The sequence below is a fragment of the Pinus tabuliformis genome, chromosome 4_2 (genome assembly GCF_031772625.1).
Source record: "Pinus tabuliformis cultivar Carrire ecotype Pingquan chromosome 4_2, CPIR1, whole genome shotgun sequence".
Lineage (NCBI taxonomy): Eukaryota > Viridiplantae > Streptophyta > Pinopsida > Pinales > Pinaceae > Pinus > Pinus tabuliformis.
The window spans coordinates 1,089,506,095-1,089,533,200 of NC_142304.1; the positions used below are offsets into that span (position 1 = coordinate 1,089,506,095).

The 27,106-nt window shown below is 38.0% G+C and overlaps 1 protein-coding gene across 5 annotated transcripts in view; it reads left to right on the forward strand.

The window, feature by feature from the left end:
- Nucleotides 1–27,106, forward strand: part of LOC149173433 (Rhomboid-related intramembrane serine protease family protein) — a 200,259-nt gene that overhangs the window by 113,678 nt on the left and 59,475 nt on the right. For all 5 annotated transcript variants that reach the window (XM_089424599.1, XM_089424600.1, XM_089424598.1 and 2 more), the window contains one exon: nt 13,870–14,035. In XM_089424599.1, coding sequence (XP_089280725.1) covers nt 13,870–14,035 — 166 coding nt within the window. The remainder of the gene's footprint in view (nt 1–13,869; nt 14,036–27,106) is intronic.

Consider the following 27,106-nt stretch of genomic DNA (forward strand, 5'->3'; position numbering starts at 1 on the left):
TTTCCACGAAGAGTAACACCAACAGAGATTTAACCCCAAAGTCTTTCTTTATTGCTCATAAAAAGATTACAAGAGAGCTTTTCACTTAGCACACGATCTAGAGATCGGATGAACTGACTGATAAATGACCTCCTATTTAAAGATCAATCTTCCAACGGTTAGTTCGGAGTGATCCTCGTCAAAGCAATCTCGACCGTTGATGAGGATTAAAATTTCTTTTAATCTCATTCGTCGAAATTTTAAATTATTGAGGAAATTCAAAATTTTCAATTAAATGCATTTTAATTAATTCAAAAATTAAATTTTTGAATTAATTTCCCCAAAATTTCGACTTTGACTTAATCTCAGGGACCAAAGGCTTAAAATTTAGCAAAATAATTAATTTACCTTAGTCCTTGGACCTCTTAAACTTTAATTTTTCAAGGACCAACGGATTTTGTCTTTGGAGAATTTGAATTTACCTAGGACCTAGAATTAATCAAATTTCTGGCTTAGGATTTTAATTAATTTTGGCCAAAAAATTTAATTAATTAACCTATGAGGGGATAAATTATTTTTCTAACCCTCAAGACACTTTACATCATAATTTTTACATTTTTTACATCTCAAGTGGGAAAACCCATTTGCAAAAGACCCTCATAGACTACCCATTTCTGCGACACAAAATATAATCTAGCAGATCAAGCAATTTGTAATAAAATAACCTAACCAAATAGTTAGCATTATTCCCAAATCACTTTTACATAGACTTGATCTAGAACACTAGGACTTCCCTAAGGTCCCAATGGGAAAATCCATTTCGGCTTTGGGGTAACGCTGAAGGAAAACTTTTCTGACCATCTGAGAATGGATCAGTGAGACAAAAAACATCCCGGAATGTAGATCGTCACCAGAAAAGTAGGTTTACCTAGGTAATTACATACACAGCATGGATCTGCTGAGATTATTTACATTATAGACATGCAGATTGGGTTTACATTATAAGATGATGATCAAGCTGATGATGATAGCTAGACGGCATGAACACATCAATCAGGCACTATCCCTTTTGCGAAAAAAAGGGGGTGTATTGCTATGGGTCGTTGACACGTAGTGGTCAACATCTGGCTCTACTTGGGGACACGTTGCTGCACTGGGGGAATGTGAGAATCCAAAATCTTCATCCACGCAACACACAACATAAGTAGTGTCCATCCAAAAATCATCATGTAACGTTAAGCACAGGAAAGATATAGGCTTTTCATTTATTAACTAATCTAATAATTTGAAAAACACAAATTTAACTACAAAATGAAATACTGAAATAACAGGGTATAAGGTTAGAAATACAATACAAAGATGCCCCATGGCATCAAATGTGTTCAATATAGTGCATACTGAGCATTTGCCTGCTTTCAGGCAAATCTGTCGGCTGTTTCTCGAATGTGCCATGTCCAATCCTGCATACGGTAGGACCTTTTCCTATCCGAAAATCAAACTGCTCGCAACCATCTGATGCATCAAATCGCTTTCTCATTCTCTTTCTCTTGCGCTTTTTCTTTGTGGCAGGCTATATCACTGATGATGTGGAACATTCTGCTTCAAAACTCTCAGATGAAGTATGTAAGATATGCATGACATGTCTCTCTTCATTTTGCATCTGCTCTGTCAAGAATGATGGATTAGTCTCACAAGTGTCATGAGTTATAACTCGATCTTCTATGATTGGTGGATTAACCATGTGAGCGTCGACTTGATCTTTATCAATTTCAATTTTATCCGAGTCACCTTCAATTAACCACTTTTCAATGGAACAAATGACCTCCTCGTAATAAGATGGAGCTTGCTGCAACAGATAAGGAGGCTTCTGATCTGTTGACGTCTCCTTGTTTCTTTCATCCTCTGACTGATGTTGAAGTTTCTGTACCTGTATTGTTATGGCATCCATCTGGATAGAGTGTTCAACCTTCATAGCACTGACTTCCTTGCAATGGTTTTCCTCCATGGTCAATAACTTACTCTGAAGACATACCTGACCAGCTTCCACATCTTTTATTACTTTTTCATTCTTTTCTTTCATGCCCATGAAACAATTTTGCATATGGTTTATCTCTTTCTTATGATTTGATTGCATGGTAGCTAATTGATTATTATAATCGAATCTCATGATGGTCATTTCTTCATCCATAGTTAATAAATTGCTTTGCATAGAATTAATTTCTCTGCCATGATTAGCTTTCATGGTTTCCATTTCCTTCTGTATGTCGGCCCTCATATCCTCCATATCCTGAGCACACTCTTCTACTACTGTGTTTACGTGATCAGATTGTTTAATTTTCATGATTTCCATCTCCTCATCATGTTTTTCCAGTGGAGTTTATAAAGTTCTCGTATCCTTGACGTAATCAATTACAAAATTTTCTTGATTAAGCTCCATATTTTTTCCCAACTGCATTTGAATGAACTGCATGTCTTTAACCAACTGCTTTAGTTCTTCTATAATTTGCTTATTATTTTCCCTTTCATTGTTGACACTGATTTGATAACTTATCCCCGTTTTTCACTGTCATCGATTTGACTTGCAACGATACAAGTGGATGGCACATTCTGATATGGAGAATTGTCTTGAAATCTTTCATTGACAGTTGGATCCTTCACAAGATCACTTTCATTCTGGTGCATAATTTTAGGGGCACAAGGCGAGCTACCTTGATAACTGTTGACCACTACGTGTCAACGACCCATAGCAGTACACCCCCTTTTTTCGCAAAAGGGATAGCGCCTGATCGATGTGTTCCTATCATCCAGCTATCATCGTCAGCCTGAGGATCATGTTATAATGTAAACCCATTCTGCATGTGTTTAATGTAAATAATCTCAGCAGATTCGTGTCGTGTATGTAATCACCTAAGTAAACCTACTTTTCTGGTGACGATCTACATTCCGGGAGGTTTTTTGTCTCACTGATTCATTCTCAGATGGTCGACAGGGTTTTGCTTCAGCCTTACCTCAAAGCCGGAGTGGATTTTGTCACTGGGATCTTAGGGGAGTCCTAGTGTTATAGATCGAATCTATGTAAAAGTGATTTGAGAATAATCCTAACTATTTGGTTAGGTTATTTTATTACAAATTGCTTAGTCTGCTGGATTATATTTGTGTCGCAGATATGGGTATTTTGTGAGGGTCTATTTCAGATGGGTTTTCCCCCTTGTGATGTAAAAGATATGAAAATGATGATGTAAAGTGTTTGAGGGTTGAAAAAATAATTTATCTCCTCATAGGTTAATTAATTAAATTTTCTGGTCAAAATTAATTAAAATTCTAAGCCAGAAATTTAATTAATTATAGGTCCTAGGTAAATTTAAATTTTTCACAGGCAAAATTTGTGGGTCCTTTAAAAATTAAATTTTAGGAGGTCCAGGGATTAGGTTAATTGATTATTTTGCTAAATTTTAAGCCTTTGGTCTCTGGGGTTAAGTCAAAGTCAAAATTTTGAGGAAATTAATTCAAAATTTTAATTTTTGAATTAATTAAAATGCATTTAATTGAAAAATTCGAAATTTCCTCAATAATTAAAATTTCAACTGATGAGATTAAAAGAAATTTTGATCTTCATCAACGGTTGAGATTACTTTGACAAGGATCACTCGAACTAGCCATTGGAAGATTTATCTTTAAATAGGAGGTTAGTTGTCAGTTGAGATCATTCGATCTCTGGATCGTGTACTAAGCTCTCAAGCTCTCTTGTATACCTTTTTGAATTAATGCAAAAGTCTTTGGGGTTTCAACGTGCTGTAGTGTTCCTTTTCATAAATTTATGGTAACATTGTTTTAATTTCTGCTTAATATTATGTGAAAACTATCAATCAATAACTCTCTTAGAATAATCTGAATACAGGTATCTTATTTAGTTTGTTGGATCTATGGTAAGATTTTTAATTTTGATTGAAGTAGCAAGTATCTTTATTTCTTCAGAATTTTATTGTTGTTCTATTTCTCTATGTGATTTGATGGTTGATCTAGTGTTTGTAGAAGATCTCTCAGGTTCTCATTGAGCGTTTGGGGATAGTTCTTGGTTGGACCAACCAACTCTCAACACATTTTTTGAAGAGCCTACTTCATATAAGCCTCAGGATTTATCTAACGATAATCTTTTTTTTGCAGGGTGTTTTTGGGCTAGTACCTCTCTAAAATTTGAAAATCTCTTAAATATTTTGTGGAAATTTTGATAGATCTGGCTATTGAGAGCCTTAGATTATCAATCTGGGAGCAGAGTTGGACTCATACTCTTCCTATCTGATAGATCTGTAAATTATTTGTATAGATTTGTAAATTATTTGTATGGATCGGTTGTTTACTTGTGTAGATTTGAAATTTTGTAACATAATTTTGAACTTTAACACTTGGGTTTTTGGGATTTTCTTTATTTTTGTACATATTGGGTATTGAGGTTTTCTCTTTTCATTTGTGCAGAAATAGATCTGAGAAATCAGCCAAGTAAATCTTCATATCTGAGCTAGATCTAGACCCTAGAGGGCAAGATCTGGGCTCAGATTGTTTGCAGGAATAGATTTAAGAAATCGACCAAGTAAATCTTCAGATCTGAGCTAAATCTAGCCCTGGAGAGCGAGATCTGGGCTCAAAGATTGTTTGCAAGAATAGATCTGAGAAATCAGCCAAGTAAATCTTCAGATCTGAGCTAGATCTAGACCCTGGAGGGCAAGATCTGGGCTCAAAGATTGTTTGCAAGAATAGATTTGAGAAATCAACCAAGTAAATCTTCAGATCTGAGATTTTTCAAGCAGATCTGGGGGTTTTGAGACAGATCTAGGCCCTGGAGGGCAATATCTTATCCCAAATCTTTTTACAAGGCCAGCCATTAAAGATTTTGCAATAAATCTGAAGATCCGAAGCAAAATATTTTTTTCAGAACAAGGGTTTCAAGTTTTAGGGCTCCTAAGCCCAATTTGCCTTCTCCTAGCCCAACACTAGTTCTATTGGGCCTAGTGCTAGCTCTCATTGGCCCTAGATTCCCTTGCTCCATTTCTAATTTGAATTTTTGATTTTCTGAAGCTAATCATTGGTGGGATTTTGCAGAAAATTTGGTAAAAATTTGTGTTTCAGATATTGAAATTTTTTTGGGCAACTTGGGCAAGTGATCTTCAAGGCCTAGGGCCTAAGGGTTTGATCTCTAAACCATCTTTTTCTTCACTGTATGCTACAGCAGTCATATACCTTTCTAATAGTGGTGAAAAACACATCTAAGTAGTTTGAAAATAACTAAAAAATTGCTAAATACATTAATAAGTCATTTATGTTTGATATGTATCAAGAATTTGGCCTAGATCTACATTTTGGGTCACTGTTATCTCTGAATAATTATGTTTCTGAAGTTTGAAATATAACAGTGGAAAAATTTCATGTGAGTTAGCCTAAAATCAGTTCCTAAGTTGTCTAATACATTAAGGAATTAATTTTTTGAGTTGGGCATTCATCGTTAGGTTTATTTCATGTTTTAATTGCTGGTTGTAATAAGTATATCAGATCTTATATAATTCCGGAAATCACATCACAATAGGCTGAAAATTTTTGATAATTCATGTGGGCAAGTTTGGAAAAATTTCGGTAAATTTTTGGCATAAAGATATCATTGATAGTTTACTGTTTTCATTGTCATATTGCTGCTGTCATAAAGTTTTTCTTACTGCTGTCTTAAAAATTAATTTCTGAAAATTAAGTACTCTGTCATGGAATTGTGATAAAATGCATATCCTTTGTTTCATAAACTAAGTAATTTTTTTGAGCATTTATTGACATTGATATCGAATTGCAAAGTTGTTTTTGTTCTCTTTGAGCTAAATTGTATCAAGAAGATTTGAAATAAGCTGGTGTTTTAACTATAGTATCTTCAAGAGTTTATTTTCTAAGTCTTCATCTAAAAAAATGCGAGCATTTCATTTGGGTAATTGAGGGCTTTTGCGGCATAAGTGTTTTCCCATTCTCGAGTCTAACTTCATCTCATCTTCCGGTGCATTTGCATATAAGTTAACTTTGCATAGATAAAATTTACCAGTGTTGTGAAAATCGCGATATTATCATTTTATCGCGATTTTTTCCCAAAGCCGATATTATCGCGAGTAATAATCGTAGATTTTTTTATACCCGATAATTTCGAGAAAATCGCGATAATTTGAAAAAATCGTGATTTTTTTTTTGAAAAAATTGCGATTTTTTCCAATTTATCGCTGAGGGTCGGGGCAACGCGGTTTTATAAGGGATGCTAAATGTTCGAAATGCAATTTTTTTTTTTGAAAGAAACAAATATTTTTTGAGTGGGGCAGGTTAATGATCAAGTCTAGGCCCTGGTATTGATATGCTATTCATGGTAATGTTAAATTCTTAAAGTAAAAGTGACAATCTCCTTAATCTTCATTTTTATCCTTTTGCTTAAATTTTTAACATTACAATGAAATGACTCAGGATGTTTGAGAGTGGTTCCGGCCTCATTGGATTTCATATGGAGAAAGTAGAATTTTAGATTTCATTCGAAATCCAGCAGACTTATCAGTTTTTTAGGATTTCAGGATTGGGAGATTGTAATGTTTCTAGGTGACACCACCTGTCTGAGCTACCCCTGCCACCAGTAGAGGACGTGGTCTACCTCCTATAGCTCCTACTTTAGTTCTTCAACTTCTAGAGCACAACAGACTCCACTGCCAACTCCACCAGCACCAGCATCTACATCTAGAGGGAAAGGGAAAGCTATGGCATTTTCTCGCAAGAGGAGCAGAGGAAATCAATAGCATTAAACTTTAGTTATTTTCTTCATTTTATTGTATATGACATTATGACATGATGAGATACATTATTATATTTTTTGTTGATATTTTGAGGCTGAGTTGGGACTCAGGAGTCAAGACTTACTATTCAAGACATGATTCAATGTTATGTGTGATTTTAGCACTAGAAATGATATTAAACATCTTATATATTAGTTCTTTTATCACATTTATGTGTCAATGTATTTATTTTATGTTGTATATGGTTTAGATTTTAAAAAAATGAAAAAAATGAATATTTTTGTACCAAACGATTTTTTCCCGATTATTTCTCGATAATTACAATTTTTTTTCCGATTTTTTCCTCGCGCCGATATTATCCTGATAACGATTAATGCAACATTGAAATTTACTTCCAAGCATAAATTTGGCTGATAGACAGATAGATCTTCATCCGTCTTTTTTTGAGAAACTTGTTTTAATTGTACTTAAAACGGTGACCTTGCAGTCGTCAGAGCCACAGTTCTCTGCAACGCCGGAGCCACCGAGTATGTTAGAATTTCAGGAGAGGTATCGTTAATCACACCTTAGTGTGCTTCTTCTAATCTTCTCTCTGCCAATTACTACGAAACCAGGCTCAACACAGAAAGGATTGAAGGGTTCACATCTAAATAGGCATTTAACTAAAGTTAACCAAGATTCTTGCAGCTCACATTAGTTTTAAGATCTGCATTTCATATAAAATAGTCATTCATCTAAGCAGCAGTTGCTAATCGATTACTTGATCTTAATTTCACTAGCAAGATCGTTGACTCCATAAAGCACTGGTATCAATTGTTTAAAATCTAATCAAATCCTATAAGTCCTGCTAAATCTTAATCAAGTACTTGATCGCTTCACTGTGTCTCCCGAACTGGTTGGTTCCCAATTAGTTCTTCTTCATTCCACTTTTCCATAGGGTCTACCCCCCTTAGCCTGCTGTAGGGAGACAACTTAAACGGAGAGATTGGGGATCATGGTGACAACCCCTGATCTAAATCATTGTTGCACTGCCTAGACATTTTGTGCGACAATAATAACCATATCTATCTGTAAAAGCATTGATGATGTCTTGTAGAGAAGCGAAAGAATCTTCAAGACAATTATTAAACCAATTCAAAGCATCACCCTCTAAAGAAAAGACAAATAGACGCATTTTGACATCTTCATGATCATACTGGGGAGAACTACAATATCTGAGTATTGTATGAGTAAACCTGCATAGATGCTTTCTAACAGCGACTGAATCACCACCCGAGAACAAAGACAATTTATGAATGGCCACTTCCGGAATATCATGGAGAAAATCAGTAAAATGACATGGGGTAAACGAATCATCCATGATGATTTGCTTGAAGGAATAATGAGGGACCAAATGGATGATAGAGAGAGACCCTTGCTCAAGAAAATCAAGAGATCTAGTAGAAATTCTTGTAAGAAATGAAATAAATGGATTCGCTACTTGAACATGAATCTAAGTCTAGGATCTAAAAGGCAAAAAACAACTGGATATAAGGGAGGGCTTCTTGTTTGAGAAATAATGAATGAATAAGTGGAGTCGTCACCCAAACAAGAAACGAACTGAAATGTCCAGGTGCTAACAGTGCAGATGAAACAATTAATGAGATGATGAAAGATAGGGCGATGAAAAGATCAAATGATGCCAGTAAATGTTGTGCCGCTTGACAGGCTAATGAATGGCGAAAAAAGATGATATGATTAAAACGATGTCGAGGAAACTAAGGACATAAAAACTCTATGCCTGGGAACGACGCCAAAAAATGTCGTCGCACAAAGTGTCTAGGCACTGCGACAACGCTCAGAGTAAGGGCTATCACTCTCAATCCTTACTCACTCTGTTTAGACTCTCTCCTAGGCAAGTCAAGGGGGGTAGTCCCTAGGCAAATGGATGAGGATAGCCTGTGAAAAATAGACTCTAGGAGATTTTAATGATGGACAACTTGACGAAAGTAAACGAATCTCGATTAATTTAGATGAATAGATTAAACGCTAATGTAACCAAGACACGACCACAAGATAGGAACAATTATAGACCAGTGCCTTTATGCTCAATTAACCGTAGATTAAGTAAGAAGACAAGTTATCTAAAACAATTTTCCAATATGTGACGAATAATGACAATCATGAATCATCAATATAAATGCCCAACACTATAACATGCAAAAGATTTTAGCTCTAAAATGATTTTCATTAACTGCCCAGATTTAGATTCAATTGACATTCTCTAGCAATAATTTGATTTAAAACATTTATCGCACTTTGAACATAGCAGAATGATGAAAATTTAAGATTTAGCATTTAACATCAGAAACACCAAGGAATTTTATGTTAGCACTTCAGTCATTCCTTAGGCAAAATGTAAAGAAGTAAAACAAGTCAACGGGTTAATAAATCAAATTTTTTAATGGGCCGTAGGCCACATTAAAGAATTTTAATGTTTAAGCGCAAATCCCTTTAATTTATTTTAACTTCTTAGGCACAAAATTTAAATTTTTTAGGATTTTTTAATGTTTTTCAAATCTTTTAGATTTTTTTTTTTAATTTTTTGTGATTTTAATGAATTTTTTAATGTTTAAATGAATTTAAATGTTTTAGATTTTTATGACTTTTAGGATTTTTTATTGTTTATTTATTTTTTTTGTATATTTTGAGAATTTTAATTTTTTTAGGATTTTCAAATGTTTTTTTTTTTTTTAATATTTTAGGATTGTAGATAATAAAATCAAAACCATAAAAAATGAGAAATAAGAAAATCAAAATCAAATAAAAAAAATTTAAAAAATAGAAGTCAAAACAACAATTCGAATCTAAAAAAGAAATCAAAAAATTAAAATCGAATTTCAAAAATTGAATAATTAAAATAGATTCTAATCCTAAAATTTTAATTTATATACAAACCTAAACTAAATGAAAATGAAACTTAAACTAAACAATGAATATATACAAATAAAGTGAAATCGAATACATAAAAGAACCATAACCCTCACACACTAAAAATAAAAAAAATCGAAATGAGTTTGCTGTTGTGTTGAATGCAAAACCAGCCAAAGAGAGGGACACAAAACCAGCCAAGGGTTCACACAGAGCTAGCTAGGGTTCACGCAAAGGTAGCCAGGAGCTGCACAGTGCCTCAGAGGGCCAGCGTGAGTGACGCAGAGGGCCAGAGGACTGATGAAGTCCCTCCAGAGGTTGACGAAAGCCAAGCCAGAGTGACGTTGGGCTAACGCTGGGCCAGAGAGAGCTGACGCAGTCCCTAGAGGTTGACACAGGCCAACGAAGAGTGACGCTGGGCTAACGCTGGCCAGAGAGAGTTGACGCAATCCCTAGAGGTTGACGCTGGGGTTTCGTGGGGCATATTAGAGTTGTGGAGCTGCCAGAGTGTTTATCCGACGTTTCAACTGGAATATCTGTCTCGGAAGGAGAGGTACTACTGCCGAGATTATTCTCTGTTGGGTGAGTTGGTTTTGGCACCCAGATTGTATTCTGAAACTGCTTAATAATATAAACCTTCAGATAGCTGCACCGGTTGTCCCGCATTGGGTTTTTCCAGGGACATTGGTCCAAAAACAACGTCACTTTGTGCTTGTTTTGTTTCATTCAGTTAATGGTCTGTAATGCATTGAGCATGTACTTGTATTTATTTTCAATATTTACATGTTAAATAACTTGTTAATTAATCAGAACAAGTAGGTAGAAATAAATCAGAGAAGTACATGAAGGGTTTCTAATAGTTAGACTTAGAAATTCCAACATTTGATTGGTCAAGCCTTGTTATCCATCCTTCTCCAATAGGTTGTATAACAAAATGAGATTTTCCTTAAAGACCTGCTACCATGTAAAGTCATGTCATTATGATGGTACACCCTCTAGGTCATCACTATAAGATACATAATACAAATCTATATCAAGTATGTCAAGGTTGTATGTCAATATGTCAAATTACATTCATTATAGTTCTATTGATATCAAGTCAAAGTCAAAGGTCAACTTCATTATGCCAAGTGTCTATACATATCAGATCTATGAGTCAAGTTAATATATTGATGTGTCAATGTGTGTCAAGTCAATCAACTCATATGATGTTATTGTCATTGTCACAATCATTTTCATTTCACTATTCAATGTATCAAGTCACTAAATGTGTATCAATTCACCAAAGATTTGTTAGTACTGCTATAATATATTATACAGCCTCATGGCATAGATCATCAAGTCAAGTGTCTCATCATAGAACGCTCAATAAGTCAATCAATACTTCACATCATAATCAAGGTACCTGATGTCGAAGTCATGTAATTGTGTTAAGTCAAAGTCAATATATTGTATCAATGTCAATGTGTTACTTGCTGTCCCATTACATATAATCACATCACTTGTTAACACTGTATCACTAGATATAGATAGTGTGAATCCTAACAAGCTCTTAAGTGTCAAGAAGCTCTATTGACTATTGAAGGCTACAACGACTGTTTAAGGGTATGTCGCTACACTTGATCCAACTGTAGTGAGTGCTGATCAGAACCCTAGCAAGTACCCTTCCTTCCACATAGTTTGCTTCAATAATTATTAAAAGATGGTACCAAGAGTATTTTGTTGTAGATTACTCTTTATGTCAGTGAATAAAATACTACTGTGGCTAATATGATAAAATAATAAGACTTCTGCCTGAACCCTCAAATGACTGCATTAATAAAGTACCTCAATGATGATCTATACAAGGATGACAAAACATTTGATGACAACGATGTCTGAATTCTTAGAGACAAAATGACACTATATTGTGCCCTAGTTTTAGGTCTGCTTGAGGACTGAAATTCCTAAATCACAATACTTCGTACATGATCTGATAAGTGATGTTTCAACAGAGAATCAAGGTCATGGAGCTAATGATCATGCCATGCATTGCTGTCCTCAATAGGTCTGTGTAATGTGCTTAGAAAGATGTCCTACTACACAGGTCCGAATCCTGAATTAGTTTATTCAAGGTTATGAAATGGATTCCTTCTTGCTGTTGTATGAGGACCGAAGTCCTGAAGTTATTCTTCTCAACTGAAACCCAATAAACAAAGTCAACGAATCACCAAAGTAAAAGGAAACAAAGGAATCCTAACTAACTCAGATATTTCGCTGTTCTGAAAAGTATGCCCTGACTGCAGGGTCTATATACACAAAGAAAGTTGCCCAACCAAACATGAAATAGGAGATCAACAAGCAAAAGAACTTACCTAAATAAACCAAGTAGAAGAGGACTGACTTCGCTGCCTTAAAATCTGTCCATGTACTTCAGGAAGTCCGAATTCCTTTTCTGCCTTAGACGTCCCAACCACAGGTAGGTCGAAGTTATTTCAGAGCTAGACACCAAGATAAATCGTTGAGATATGATATGTCTTGAGAGTGAATAGGTCTCCCTTTTATAGATTTGTCTTTAGTTTAGGAGGGGCTTCTAAGTGACCGTTGGAGAACTTAGGAAGGGGTTTTAAGGTAGACGTTACAGGGCTTTAGTTATTAAAAAAATGATGCTGCCATTAAAATTATTAGATCAGACATGTAAATCAAGGAAGGGACACTCCTTGTGAGTGAAGGTAGTTTGATGTCATTTTTTAATATAATTGTTCTTTTCAAACCTTAAGTTAGAGGTTTAATAAATTTAATTTAATTTAGTAATTGTTTATAACTTGTTTATTAAACTCTAAGTAATTGTACACTAACCCTCTTTGGTGTGTTTGGTAGGTGACACATGAGTGCATTAAGTCAATGATTGATTTATTGTCTTTGGTTTTTGAAGTTATGTAACTTATATGGGGTGAGATTACAATGATAAACAATGTCATATGTTGACAACCGTAGGAGGTGTCATGTCACTACCCCTTGGGGTTTTAGCCCAAAAACTGGGTCACTAACTTCAATTGTGAATATCTCTCAAACCAGGAGGCCTCTCGGGGCATACCACACATCAACAAAAACATCTTTTTGAGGAGAATCTAATGACATAAATCTCCGACCCAAACTCAATTTTTTGACCTACCAAAAACCTTTGACAATATCGGGGTACATCCTCAGTTCAGGGAACATAAACCCTAGGACTTGGGTTTTCAACCATCCAATAGTATAACTGCCATCTTGATGTAATCCGACAATTACTAAGAAGCGTTCATTAACCATTTGACATCAATGACTGGTGTTTTTGGTCAATGTCAAACCCAGTCAACTACATGGGTTGACATGAATGACAACACCATCCAACACTTTAGGATACGTTGGTGTGACCACTGACAAAATAGCAAGGATCTTGAATAAAAAGAGTACAAGGATTGCTTTTGAGCCCTCAAACACCTTAAAGAATATGCTTGGCCATGCCAAAATTACAATAAATCCCAAACAACAAAGAGGTATTTATTCAGTGTCATTCTCCTCCCGTAGGTACACATAGGTGAAACTTGTCGCTCAGTTCAAACAAGATTGAAAGAGCATTCTACCAACTTCTTGTATAAATCTATAAAAGTCCACTATTGCTGAGGATTCTCATGCTTCAAAACATCATATCTGCATTGAGAATGCAAAGTTCGTTGCAAAATTTGATCCCTGTATTAAATGACAGATAAGAGAAGGTAAGGATATTGAAAAACACAAATAATCTAAATAGAGACGATGGGTCGAAATTAACTTTAAGTGAATCTTGGAAGCCTATTCTCGGCCATCTTGAGGAGAACACCCCTCAATACTTTAGAAGTTTAGTTGGATTGTAAAGTCCTTCGGTGACCTTTTATTTCCAGGATGGCTCTCTCTCTCCCATCCAAATGAAATTTGTACTTTTAGGTGGATCAATGATGTCTTTCCATGTGGACATAACTATCCTGATGATTTACTTTGCTATATTAAGTCTGAAACATTGAGATACAGTAAACATGGATGGGATGCTCCAAATAAACCAGTCTGAAAATCTGAACTATGAAAGAATGAATGGATAAAATCATAAAAGACATGTTAAACAATGCTAAGGTAGACATAAGAGTTCTTATTCTACATATTTTCATGACTTTGTTCTGTGCAGAAATACTTTGGCTGCAATAAACATTGCAGTTTTCCTCTTCGAGCTTGCGACTCCAGTGAAAAGTTCAGATGCTGCGATTATTTCCTTGCCTCTACTTTGTGGAGCAAAGATAAATGAGTTGATTTTGAATGGAGAATGGTGGAGATTAATAACACCAATGTTCCTGGTATGCTATAGCTGGAAGTTTTTGAATTTCCATAAATACTTTTTAGTCAAATTACTCACTAATAGAGAAGGTTCCTTGTTAGATATTTGTTCCTTGATTCTATAGAAATTATAAACAGCAATCTCAAAGGGTATAACCAATGTTGTCTTATTCCTTGGTTTGACTTATTTTACTCTACCTAGAACTGTTAGAGAATGCTTTGAAGAGATTGTTCGAGATAAAAACGCTGTATATGCATAGTTATTCCTATGAAATGTTATATTTGATCTCGACCTTTCTTGTATATTTATTCATCATTTCTCTGCATTTCAACATTTTCAAGTCTTCTTCAGGTAGAATTGTTTTTCTTGAAAGCTTTCTACACCTGCTAGATGCCTTGTTTACTGTCATACTACAATGTGCCACTAACCTTAAACACTGACAACTTATCTCTATTAACGATGGTTTGCAAGTTTAGAAGTTTATAATATTGCTTGGATCTTTCATTTTCATAGGCCTGCACACACTGGAAAAAACACCCTTTTGTCATTTTAGTATGCAATGTCACGGAAATTCTCTAAAGGTTGTTTGGTCAGCTGTTAATGTGGAACTTTGCTATTTTAATATATTTTCCATTGTGATTTTCTAATGTACTGCATGATTCTCCTAACTTTTGTTGATGATGCTTGGTGAGGGAATTGTTCTTTCAGCCCTAAAATGTTGTTATCTTTATTTCTTGAAATTACTACTCTAGAGATACATTTTTGAGGAGAAAAAAACATAGTGCCATAATGTTCTATTGACACATTTTGAACACACTGCTTTAAAGATTGTGAAATGAAAAAAGTTTGTTCTTCAAGTTAAATACTCCAGAAAATTTGGAATATGTAGATCTCCATTTAGGATAAAAAAATTTATATTAAAATATATGAATAAAATGATGATACAATTGGGAATGAGGGTCTTGTATATATACCCAGGTAAGTACCCTTTCACGAACAGGCAAGTCTGTAGAGACATGCCTCTTTGTTTAACTTAATTACTATTTTAATTACATATTATTATGATTATTATTTATTATCTATTTTTATTATTTTTACATAAATTATATTCATAACATTGTCTTTCCCTTCAAAACGCTGTGTCGTCAAAGTTTGTTGATGAAAGGGTTTGATTTCTTTTTCTACTACGAATGCCTTCTCGTCTCGGGACAGTCATTTTTGTCGATATAAGTTGATATGATCCTTGGAGTGATATATAAAATTGTCATACAGAGGAAGGATCTGACCATCCTAAATTAATCTTTTGTGAAATCTTTTGATCATTGGAAACTTGTGATGAACTGTTATCACTGGACTGAGTTGTGCGCACTTTAGTATTCTTTGGAACATATGTTTGTTTCTTATGTTCTAAGTGACATGGATTCGTAGATTGATTGAGATGTCTGTTCTTGTGATTTGGATGTAGATAAAGAGTTCTTTTGGTTTCCCTTATCATGTGTGTGGCTAGATTCTGATTTACTTCAGGTTCTGTTTTTGTCGAGTTTGTTACAAAATCTTTACTTGGAATTTCCTTCATCTCAATATCTGAGTGTGTTTTTTCTTTAACTGACGTGTCTTCTTCTTGAGTTGTGATATTCATTGGATCAGTGTTCATTCCGTTTTCTTCAACTTGGACTGAAACGACTGGAGACATCGATACTACTTCTTCAATTTGTTTTAACTAGTCATTTAGTGACTTCTTGTCACGTTTAAGCTTCTTTATTTGTGTAAGCAGGTTTTGGTTATGATTCCTTGGACGTAAAACCTCTTCTCTTTCTGGATTGTCGATTTTATTCTTAGTAACCTCATCATCTTTTAAACTTTTGATTTGTTCTAATAATGTTTGATTAAGGTTTTTTAAACATAAATTTTCCTCTTCTTGTTCTAATAAGTGCCACTTGAGTTATTTCTTGGTGGCCTTAGCTTTCTTGACATGTTCAAGTAGTTTTTCACTGCGATCTTTGAGGCACAAAATTTCTGTCTTTACTAGAGATGACTTCTTCAAGCTCTTTCTGCTTCTTTGGTATAGTTTTTTATTACCTTGAAACATTAATTTTGAAATATCCTTAAAGTATTATGATGAAGGCTTTATCGGTTTTGACTTCATTGTCAAATCCTGGAAGATGGTCATTGTCCTCTTGTAAGAAAACATCAAAAGATTTTTTTCTAAGTTAAACATGAACGTGCCCAATTCTTTAAACCAAGTCTGACCCAAAATAATGACAATTTGTGGGTTAAACATAGTTACTGTGAAAATTTCTAAATTGAAATTCTATCACTGCAACAACTGATTTATTTCACCTACTTATTATTCACAATAAGTTATTTATGAAATTCCTTCAGCAAATATTAAAATAAATTCCACTGCAGTTATCACACAACTACCTAGAGAAAAATACATGCACAAGAATCAATCACATCAACACAATTATTTTTGGACAATTGTCCCCGGAAAAACCCAATGTGGGAAAACTGGTGCAGCAGATGAGGGCTTTATTAATCTTCAGTAGCAATTGCTTTTACAAAGAATGATTTTATAAAAAAACTGAAAGAAAACACCCGAGACTTTCCCTCTCAGACCATCTGACACTTTCGAGACCCTGCTCCCACTTCTGTGTCACCCCCGTGTCACACTAATTGACCCAGCGTGGCTCTGTGTCCCTCTGCATCAGCTTGCATAGGCTCTGTGTCTCTCCTCTGGACTGCGTCTCTCTTTCTGCCCTGACTTCCACTGTCGCTGCGTCACCTCCTCCTTGGTCACTACTTGTTGTTGAAGCCCTCCTCTTCCTCCACCCTGCAACTCCCTCTGAAATCAATCTCTTCTTCCTTGAGAATCGAATTTCCTTGAGATACTGAGTATCTGCCATTGTGTCTCCAAATGATCCTCAAGTCTTCTCTTATACTTTTTCTGTTGATGACTCAATGGCCGAGATTAAGTGTCTAATCAACCACTAAGATTAAAACAGATTTGATCCTCGTCTCTTAGAAGCTTCTCACCCTTATCTTTATTAATACCCATTAATATTTTTATTTTCCTAAGTTTAGACTTAGGAACCCATTAAAAGTATTAATTATTTTAATAATTCCTCATTCGGGTGGAATTTCTCAAAACGATTTATGGGTCTTGGAGATCTCATGTGCCTTAGCCTCTCCTTCAAATTTCATGGCTAGAGCACATTCGATGCTACCAAAAATCAACAGTTATGAAACAGAATTGAGAGGTGCATTCATAGTGGTCAATTATTTCTTGTAAGTCATTCATTTCATATTCTTTTTTGCGAAAAAATATCTATTCTTTCTCCTATGTTCGACTCTGGAATTAATAGTTGATTTGCCAGATTAACATTGATGTAATTTTCCTCGTGATTTGTGTTGATAGTGATATTAATCTTTTTCCATTGGGTATTCCCTTTTAATGTAATTAATCTACGGTCTGCAATTGGAATACTTTTATAGGAAAATTTTCCTTCCTTCATCATTTTCGAATTATTCTCTATTTTTTTCTCTTCACTAGTTGACTCCAATTTGCTTTACTTTTAGGGTTTTATAATAATGCCTCTCTCATCTTGAATTAAATTATTATTTTTTTTTCGCTTCTTTCGCTTTCGTAATTTTTTTTTTAATCTATATTTTTGTTTTTTGCCTTTTGATATAGACTTATTTTATTTTTTATTTTTTTACTAAATAATAATAATATTATTATTTTTTATATGTATATTTTTAATAATTAAACTAATTATATAGCGATAACTATATATATATCATTAACTATATGATATATAGTTGCTATCAATGTAACTATACGATATACACCCTCTATATATATCGTTGTTATCAATGTGCTCTAGCCATGAAAATTGGTGGAGAGGTTAAACCACATGAGACCTCCAAGACTCAGAAATGGTTTGGACAGATTGTACCCGGTTTGGGAGATATTATAAATAATTAATATTTTTAATGGAGTTCCTAAGTCTAAACTTGGGAAAAATAAAATATTAATGGGTATTAATATAAAATTAGGTTTGAATGTTCCAAAAGTCATGGATCAAGCCAAATCTAATCTTTGCCGATGATTAGAGATTTAATCTCGATTGTTGAAAGACCAATGGGAAAAGGATAAGAAGAGGCTTGAGGGTTAGTTGGAGAATACACCAGAGTGATCAGTCATTCATTTTGCTAGAGCGGGGTTGCTAAGCAAAGTTGAATCAGTGATCAACAGCGAGGGGCAGTGAGTATGAGGCAAAGAGGCAAGGACAATACTGGGAGACCAGCACAGAAGCAGAGAGAGCGAGAGCAACAATCAGTCCAGGCTATGCAGAGCCTAGCAGAGGCAGTGCAAAGCCCAAAGAGACTGCGTCATCCACGCAGAGGGTAGAGGGAGTGACGCAGAGGCTCCCAGAGGCTGTGTAGTGCCTTGGAAGGCTGACATAGAGGGTCTTGGGGCTGATGCAGGTCAACAGGACGTTGACACAATGGCCAGAAGGGCTAGCGCTTAGCTTCAGTTATGCCGGAGAGGGTTTTGTGGGACAGGTTTTCTGAATACCTGTTTTCGGATATAGGGTATTGTTGCCGTTTATTTTTCTCTGTCGGGTGTGTAGGTTTAGGCACCCAGTTGTACTAAGATAAACTGCATAATAATCTAACTCTCTGAATAGCTGCACCAGTGTTCCCGCATTGAGTTTTTCCGGGGACATTGGTCCAAAAATAATGGTGTTACTTGTGTGGTTGTTTTCTTTTAGTTGATGATTTGTAGATGTTGATATTGTAGTTGTGTTTATTTTCAGTATTAACATGGTAAATAACTTGTTAAGTAATTAAACAAGTAGGAGAAATAAACCAGATAGTACAGGAAGAATTTCTAATGGGTTAGACTTAGAAATTCCAACACGTAGGGCTGACGCAGTAGAGAAAGGAAGCTCTCCAGGGTGTCAGAAAGTCTTGGAGAAACGTCTCAGGTGTTTTCTCCCAGTGTCTATGTAAATTTTTTTGTAGAAGTGATTTTTGTTGAAGATTAATAAAACCCTCCTCTGTTGCACTGGTTTTCCCGCATTGGATTTTTCCGAGGACAATTGTCTAAAGATAACTGCGTTGATGTGATTGATTCTTGTGCATATATTTGCTTCTGTATAATGATGTGATATTTGTAGTAGAACTTATTTTAATATTTACTAAAGGGATTTCATAAATAACTTACTCGGAATAATAAATAACTTATTGGGAATAATAATATTTTTAATGGAGTTCCTAATTCTAAACTTGGGAAAAATAAAATATTAATGGGTATTAATATAAAATTGGGTTAGAAAGTTCCAAAAGTCATGGATCAAGCCAAATCTAATCTTTAGCCATTGATTAAAGATTTAATCTCGGTCGTTGAAGGACCAAAGAGAAAAGTATAAGAAGAGGAGGTTTGAGGGTCAGTTGGAGAATACACCAGATTGACCAGTCATTCATTTTGCTAGAGCAGGGTTGCTAAGCAAAGTTGAATCAATGATCAACAGCGAGGGGCAGTGAGTATGAGGCAGAGAGGCAGAGGTTGTACTGAGAGACCAACGCAGAAGCAGAGAGAGCGAGAGCAACAGCTAGTCTAGGCTACGCAGAGCCCAACAGAGACAGTGTAGAGGCCAGAGGGACTGTGTCATCCATGCAGAGGCTGCTGGAGTGACATAGAGGGTCCTAGAGGCTGCATAGTGCCTCAAAGGGCTAATGCAGAGGGTACTGAAGCTGACGTAGGTTAGCAGGAGGTTGACGCAGTGGCAAGCATTGAGCTTCAGTTGTCCCAGAGAGGGTTTCATGGGATAGGTTTTCTGAATACCTGTTTCCAAATATAGAGGTATTGTAGCTATGTATTTTTCTCAGTCGGGTGAGCCGGTTAGGCACCCTGTTGTACTCAGAAATATTGCATAATAATATAACCCTCAGAATAGCTACACCGGTTTTCCCGAATTGGGTTTTTTCAGGGACATTTGTCCAAAAATAACAGTGTCACTTGTGTGCTTGTTTTTTTTAGTCGTGGATCTGTAGATGTTGTGACTGTATTGTGTTTATTTCGGTATTTAAATGTTTTAAATAACTGTCTCAAATTTAAACAAGTAGAAGAAACAAACCAACAAAATATAGATTAAATTTCTAACGGATAGACTTAGAAAATTCAACACAAACAGACAACATTTCCTTCAATCCTCTAATATAGAGACAACTGCTCTTAATTCATGCCTTGAACAAGTCTTTTGTTGATTTGGGGTAGCATCGGATGTGCTTTAGCCATGAAATTTGGTGGAGAGGTTGGGGCACATGAGATCTCCAATACCCAGAAAGGGTTTGGGCAGATTCTAAACAAATTAGGAGATATTAAAATAATTAATATTTTTAATGGAGTCCGTAAGTCTAAACTTAGGGAAAATAAAATATTAATGTGTATTAATATGAATCTGTGTTAGAGTGGTCCAAAAGACATGGATCAAGCCAGATCTAATCTTAGCTGTTGATTAGAGACTTAATCTCGGCCATTGAGATGTCAACAGGAAAAGTATAAGAGGAGGCTTGAGGGTCACTTGGAGAGCACACTAGAGTAATCAGTCATTCTATTCTCTAGAGCGGGGTTTGCTAAGAGAGATAGAATCAGTGATCGGGAGAGCAGCTGCGGGGCATTGAGTATAGAGAAATAGAAAAGGCAGAGATTGTGCCGGGAGAGCGACGCAACAACCAAGGAGAGTGACCCAGAGCTAGCAAGGGCTCACACAGGGCCACACAGAGGCAGCCAAGTGCTGCGCAGAGCACTAGAGAGGCTAGCGTGTCTGACGCAGAGGCCCAGAAAGCTGACGCAGGGCCTCCTGAGGCTGATGCAGGCCAAGAAAAGTTGACGTAGGGCCAGCGTGAGATAGAGAGGGGGTAACGTAGTCCAGATTGGGCAGACGCTAGGGTTGTAGAGCAGTTTTGTGCTGAGGAGCTACCGGAAGGATTTTCTGGGGTTTCAGTCAGGAGATTTCTCTCAAACTGTAGGTATAGCTGCTAAGAAAATTCTCTATTGGGTAGGCCAGTTTAGGCACCCAGATTATACTCTGATATTGCTTAATAAGAAAGCCCTCAGATAACTGCACCAGTTTTCCCGCATTGGGTTTTTCCAGGGACATTGGTCCAAAAATAATGGTGTCATTTGGTGTGTTTGTTCTTGTTTCTTTTAGTTGCTGATCTGTAATATGTTGAGCATGCAATGGTGTTTATTTTCAGTATTTACTCTGTAAATAACTTGTTAAAGAAAAATAACAAGTAGGTAGGAATAAATCAGAAAAAGTGCATGAAGGGTTTCTAACTAAGGAAAATTAGAAACTTCAACATGGTATCAGAGCATGATTGCAGATAACAGGAGGAGTAAGAGACAACAACCAAGCGGAGCAATAGCAGCAAAAAACAATTGTCTTGAGGTGACAAAAGCTGTTTCTAGCAGGGCAGAAGCCAAGAAGTGTGATGCAGAGCCAGCCAGAGCCACTTAGAAGACACTGGGAGCTGCGCAAAGCCTTAGAGAGGCCAGTGTTGCTGACACAGTGGGCCAGAAGGCTGACGCAATGGGTCAGAAGGCTGATGCAGGGCATCCCAGGGCTGACGCAGAGCAAGCGTGAGGCAGACGTAGTTCATAGAGAGGCAGTTGCTGGAGTCTAGAAGGCTGTAGAAATATTGCAGAGAGGAGTTGGTGAGGTACTGTAGTCAGAACAGTGCTTGACAGAGCAGGGCCAGAGGAGTTGTTACCGAGGGTTTCTAGCTAAGGAACCTGGATCAGCAGTGCAGTTGCACAAGACGATCAGAGTAGGGGGCATCTCGACAAGCCGCAGAAGGATTTCCAAGAGGGAAATTAGGACTCAGAAGGAGTCCAGAAGAGAACGTCCAGACAGGAAGTAGAGACTTAGAGGAGTTGAACAGACAACTTCTAGGGGGGAAGTAGAGGAGTGTCATGGCATTACACGGGGTAAGAGACCAGGATAGACTGGACGGAGCATCGAACTTTGCAATCTGGAAAGCCAAAATCTTATCAATGCTTGACATGAATCGTGTCAAGAACTTCGCCTTGAAGGTTATAGCTATCCCAGTCGACCCCAATGATAACGACAAGTTCGAAAATGCGATGGCGAGGGTCAAGTGCATTATCCTTGACGAGGTCAACGATCATGTGGTACTACATGTAGTCGAGAAGGAAACGATAGTTGAGATGTGGGAGGTTCTCAAGAACTTGTACCAGCATACTTTTGTGCAGAGAAGAATACTGCTCGAGAACCAGATGAGGTCGTATCAGATGAAGAAGGGTCAATCGATTGACACCTTCCTCGGAGGACTGAATGAGATTCGAGACTAGTGGACTGCTATAAGAGTGACAATGGATCAGGGGCTTATGGCGAGGACAACCCTAAATGTTGTCTTAGAAGATTGGGAAGTGTTTTTCCAAAGTATCCTGGGTAGAAGGACTCTCCTACCTTGGGACGAGATGTGGGTAGCTCTTCGCCAGGAAGAGATCAGACGACAGTCGAAGACAGGTAGCAGCAGCGAAGGTATCAAAGTTCAGCAGGAGGAGGAGGATGTGGCCTTAGCATTTGAGGGAAAGCAGGAGAAGCAGAAGAAGAAATATCTCTCCAAGATCAAGTGCTTCCACTCTGGGGAGATGGGTCATTATGCGACCCAGTGCCCAAGGAAGAAGAGTAAGGGAGAGTCTTTCGAGACTAAGGCAGCACCAGCACGGGCAGGAAGGAAGTTTTGATTGACGATGACTGTGCCATGAGTGCACACGCACCACTTGAGCTGAAGTGGGGAGACATCGAGCTGTAGTCAGGCAGACTACAGGCGATGAAGGGCCAGATCCTTGAGGTACCCAGCCTCTTGGATTAGACCTTGCTACAGGAGCCTTGACGAGGAGTAACAGGACTGGTTGAGTGGGTAGAGACGGATGCATATGGAGCGGTAGAGAGAGCTATAGTGCAGGAGTCCTGAGATAACGCGAGGCTAGCAAGCTGCAGCAGTGCGAGGGGCACACGAGTGTTGCACCAGTGCAGGATGGCACAGAGAGGTGTGCAATGGTGGGAGATGTAAGGAGTTTTTGCAACAACGCAGAGGTTAGAGAGGGAGCACTTGTTAGCGGCAGAGGGAGCTTCAGCATTAGTGGGTGTTTCTATCTCAACAAGGAGGTCTGTTGGGAGATCAGTTACTTACTTCTCAGTAACTGAGTTGCAGTGTAGCAATGGGTAGCATGATGCAACATGATGAGAGGAGGTGCAGTGCAGATGCAGTGCTGGGAGGAAGGGCCAGCAACAACACAGATGCAGAGGGAGTTGTTGTACAGATGTAGAAGTGGCAGTGGCAGAACCATGGGCAGCAGTACATGATGTAGTAGTGTAGAGGATGTTGGGCAGGAAGGCCTAGCATTAGCATAGGGATCGATGCCAGATGATCAGAGTAGTACTCAGTGAGGAGTATTGCTAGAGCAAAGTCCTCACTAAGAGGGAGTGTTGATTTGGGGTAGCATCGAATGTGCTCTAGCCACGAAATTTGGTGGAGAGGTTGGGGCACAGGAGATCTCCAATACCTAGAAAGGGTTTGGGCAGATTCTAAATAGATCAGGAGGTATTAAAATAATTAATATGTTTAATGGAGTCCGTAAGTCTAAACTTAGAGAAAATAAAATATTAATGTGTATTAATATGAATCTGTGTTAGAGTGGTCCAAAAGACATGGATCAAGCCAGATCTAATCTTAGCCGTTGATTAGGGACTTAATCTCGGCCGTTGAGATGTCAACAGGAAAAGTATAAGAGGAGGCTTGAGAGTCACTTGGAGAGCACACCAGAGTGATTAGTCATTCTATTCTCTAGAGCGGGGTTTGCTAAGAGAGATAGAATCAGTGATCGGGAGAACAACTGAGGGTCATTGAGTACAAAGAAACAGAGAAGGCAGAGATTGTGCTGGAAGAGCAGCGCAACAACCAAGGAGAGTGACGTAGAGCCAGCAAGGGCTCACGCAAGGCCATGCAGAGGCAGCCAAGTGCTGTGCAGAGCACCAGAGAGGCTAGTGTGTCTGACGCAGAGGCCCAGAAAGCTGACGCAGGGCCTCCTGGGGCTGACGCAGGCCAAGAAGGGTTGACGTAGGGACAACATGAGACAGAGAGGGGCTGACGCAGTCCAGATTGGGCAGACACTGGGGTTGCAGAGCAATTTTGTGCTGAGGAGCTGCCTGAAGGATTTTCCAAGGTTTTAGCCAGGAGATTTCTCTCAAACTGTGAGGTATAGCTATTAAGGAAATTCTCTGCTGGGTAGGCCAGTTTCGGCACCCAGATTGTACTCTGATATTGCTTAATAAGAAAACCCTCAGATAGCTACACCGGTTTTCCTGCATTGGGTTTTTCCAGGGACATTGTTCCAAAAATAATGGTGTCATGTGGTGTGTTTGTTCTTGTTTCTTTTAGTTGCTGATCTGTAATATGTTGAGCATGCACTGGTGTTTATTTTTAGTATTTACTTTGTAAATAACTTGTTAAAGAAAAATAACAAGTAGGTAGGAATAAATAAGAAAAAGTGCATGAAGGGTTTCTAACTAAGGAAAATTAGAAACTTCAACATCTTTAACACTACTACTGCTGGGCTTTTTTGTGTATTTGAGACAACGAATTGAGGCTTCTATAAGCTTGAGATTAGGGCCTCTTCTAGGCCTCCTTACTGTGACTTAGGGTAGTGTATGTATAGAAGGCTTGTCCTAGCTGAGTATATATATTCTTGATACTTAAGGACAACGTTCAAACTTTACCGTGACAACGTAGAGGGCTTATTTCCCATGACAGAGTAGAGGGCATCTCTTACGACAACGTTAGATCCCTTGCTCCATGACTGCGCTAAGAGGCTTCTTCATTAAGCAACGTTAAGGCTTTATTAGGGCAGTGTTAGAAGCCTATCTTCATTGTTGAAATTTCTAAGTATTACTTGTTATAAATTTAATTTGTATTCTTCTGGCTTATTTCTTCTACTTTTTAATTTTGAACAAGTTATTTAATACATATAAATAACGAAATAAACACAATATAGTCTCAACATCTACAGATCAACAACTGAAAGAAAACAAACACACAAGTGACACCGTTATTTTTGGACAATCGTCCCTGGAAAAACCCAATGCAGGAAAACTAGTGCAACGATTATGAGGGTTTATTATTATGAAATATTTCCTTGAGTACAACTGGGTGCCAAACTGGTTCACCTAACAGAGAAAAACAACCGGCAGTAATACCTCTCTATTTGGAAATAGGTATTTAGAAAACCTGTCCCACGAAACCCTCTCCAGCAACTCTGAAGGACTTCGTCAGCCTTAGAACCCTCCGCATCAGCCCTCTGAGGCACTGCGCAACCTCTGGGACCCTCTGTGTCACTCCTGTTGCCCTTTGCATGGATGACGCAGGCCCTCTGGCCTTTGCGCTCTCTGATGGGCTCTTCGTGGCCTGCTCTGGCTGCTACGTCTCGCTCTCTGCCTCCGCTTTGGTCTCTCAGCACTATCTCTGCCTCTTTGTCCATTACTCACTGCCCCTCACTGCTCATCACTTATTCCACTTTGCCTAGCAACCCCGCTCTAGCAAATCGAATGACTGATCACTCTGGTGTGTTCTCCAACTGACCCTCAAGCCTCCTCTTATACTTTTCCTGTTGGTCCTTCAACGATCGAGATTAAATCTCTAATCAATGGCTAAGATTAGATTTGGCTTGATCCATGACTTTTGGAACCTTCTAACCCAGTTTTATATTAATACCCATTAATATTTTATTTTTCCTTAGTTTAGACTTAGGAACTCCATTAAAAATATTAATTACTCTAATATCTCCCAAACCGGTTAGAGTCTGCCCAAACCATTTTTGGGTCTTGGAGATCTCATGTGCTTTAGCCTCTCCACCAATTTTCATGGGTAGAGCACATTCGATGCTACCCCAAATCAACACTCCATCATAGCAAGGACTGTGCTCTAGTAATACTCCTCCCGGAGCATCACTCTGATTATTTGGCACCGGTACCTGTGCTAATGCTAGGCCTCCCCGCCCAACATCCTCTGCACTGTTGCATCTTGTACTGCTGCCCATGGCCTTGCCACTGCCACTGTTGCATTCGTACAACAGCTCACTTTGCGTTTGTGCGGCTGCTGGTCCTTTCTCCCAACACTGCATCTGCACTGCAACCCCTTCTCATCATGCTGCATCGTGCTACCACTAACTACTATTGCATTGCAACTCAGTTACTGAGAAGTAACTGATCCACCCAACTACTGACATCCCTGTCAGGCTAGAAACACTCCTGATGCTGACGCTCGCTTTGCTGCTAACAAGTGCTCCCTCTACTGACTTCTACGCTGTTGCAACAACTCCCTGCATTTCGCACTGTTGCAAAGCTCTATGTGCCATTTTGCACTGTTGCAACACTCTCCATGCCTCTCGCACTGTTGCAGCCTGCTAGCCTGGCGCTACCTGGGGACTCCTGCACTGTAGCACTCTCTGCCGCCTCATCCGCATCCGTTTCTACCGACATCCGCCAGTCCTCCTACTCTCTTCGGGGCTCCCTCATCGCCTGTAGTCCTCCTGAGTACAGCTCAATGTCTCCCCACCTCTTCTCTAGAGGTACATGAGCACTCATGGCACAATCATCATCCTCCTTGACCTCCTTCTCTGCCTTCGCTGGCGTTGAGAGTCAGGCACCTCTCCCTTACTCTTCTTCTTCGGACACTAGTTCGCATAATGACCTAGTTTCCCACAGTTGAAGCACTTGACCTTGGAGAGGTCCTTTTTCTTCCTCTTCTCTTGCTTTCCCGCAGATGCTGGAGCTGCATCCTCTTCCTCTTCCTTCTTGATTCAGACTCCTTTGCTGCTACTTCCTGTCTTGCTCAATCGCTTGATCTCCTCTTAGCAAAGAGCCGCCCACAGTTCTTCCCAATTTGGAAGATCCACCTTGCCCAGTATGCTTTGGACAAATGTCTTCCACTCCTCGGAGACTGCGAAAATTGCGGTCCTCACCAACATCTCCTCGTCCGGCGTGGCCCCTAT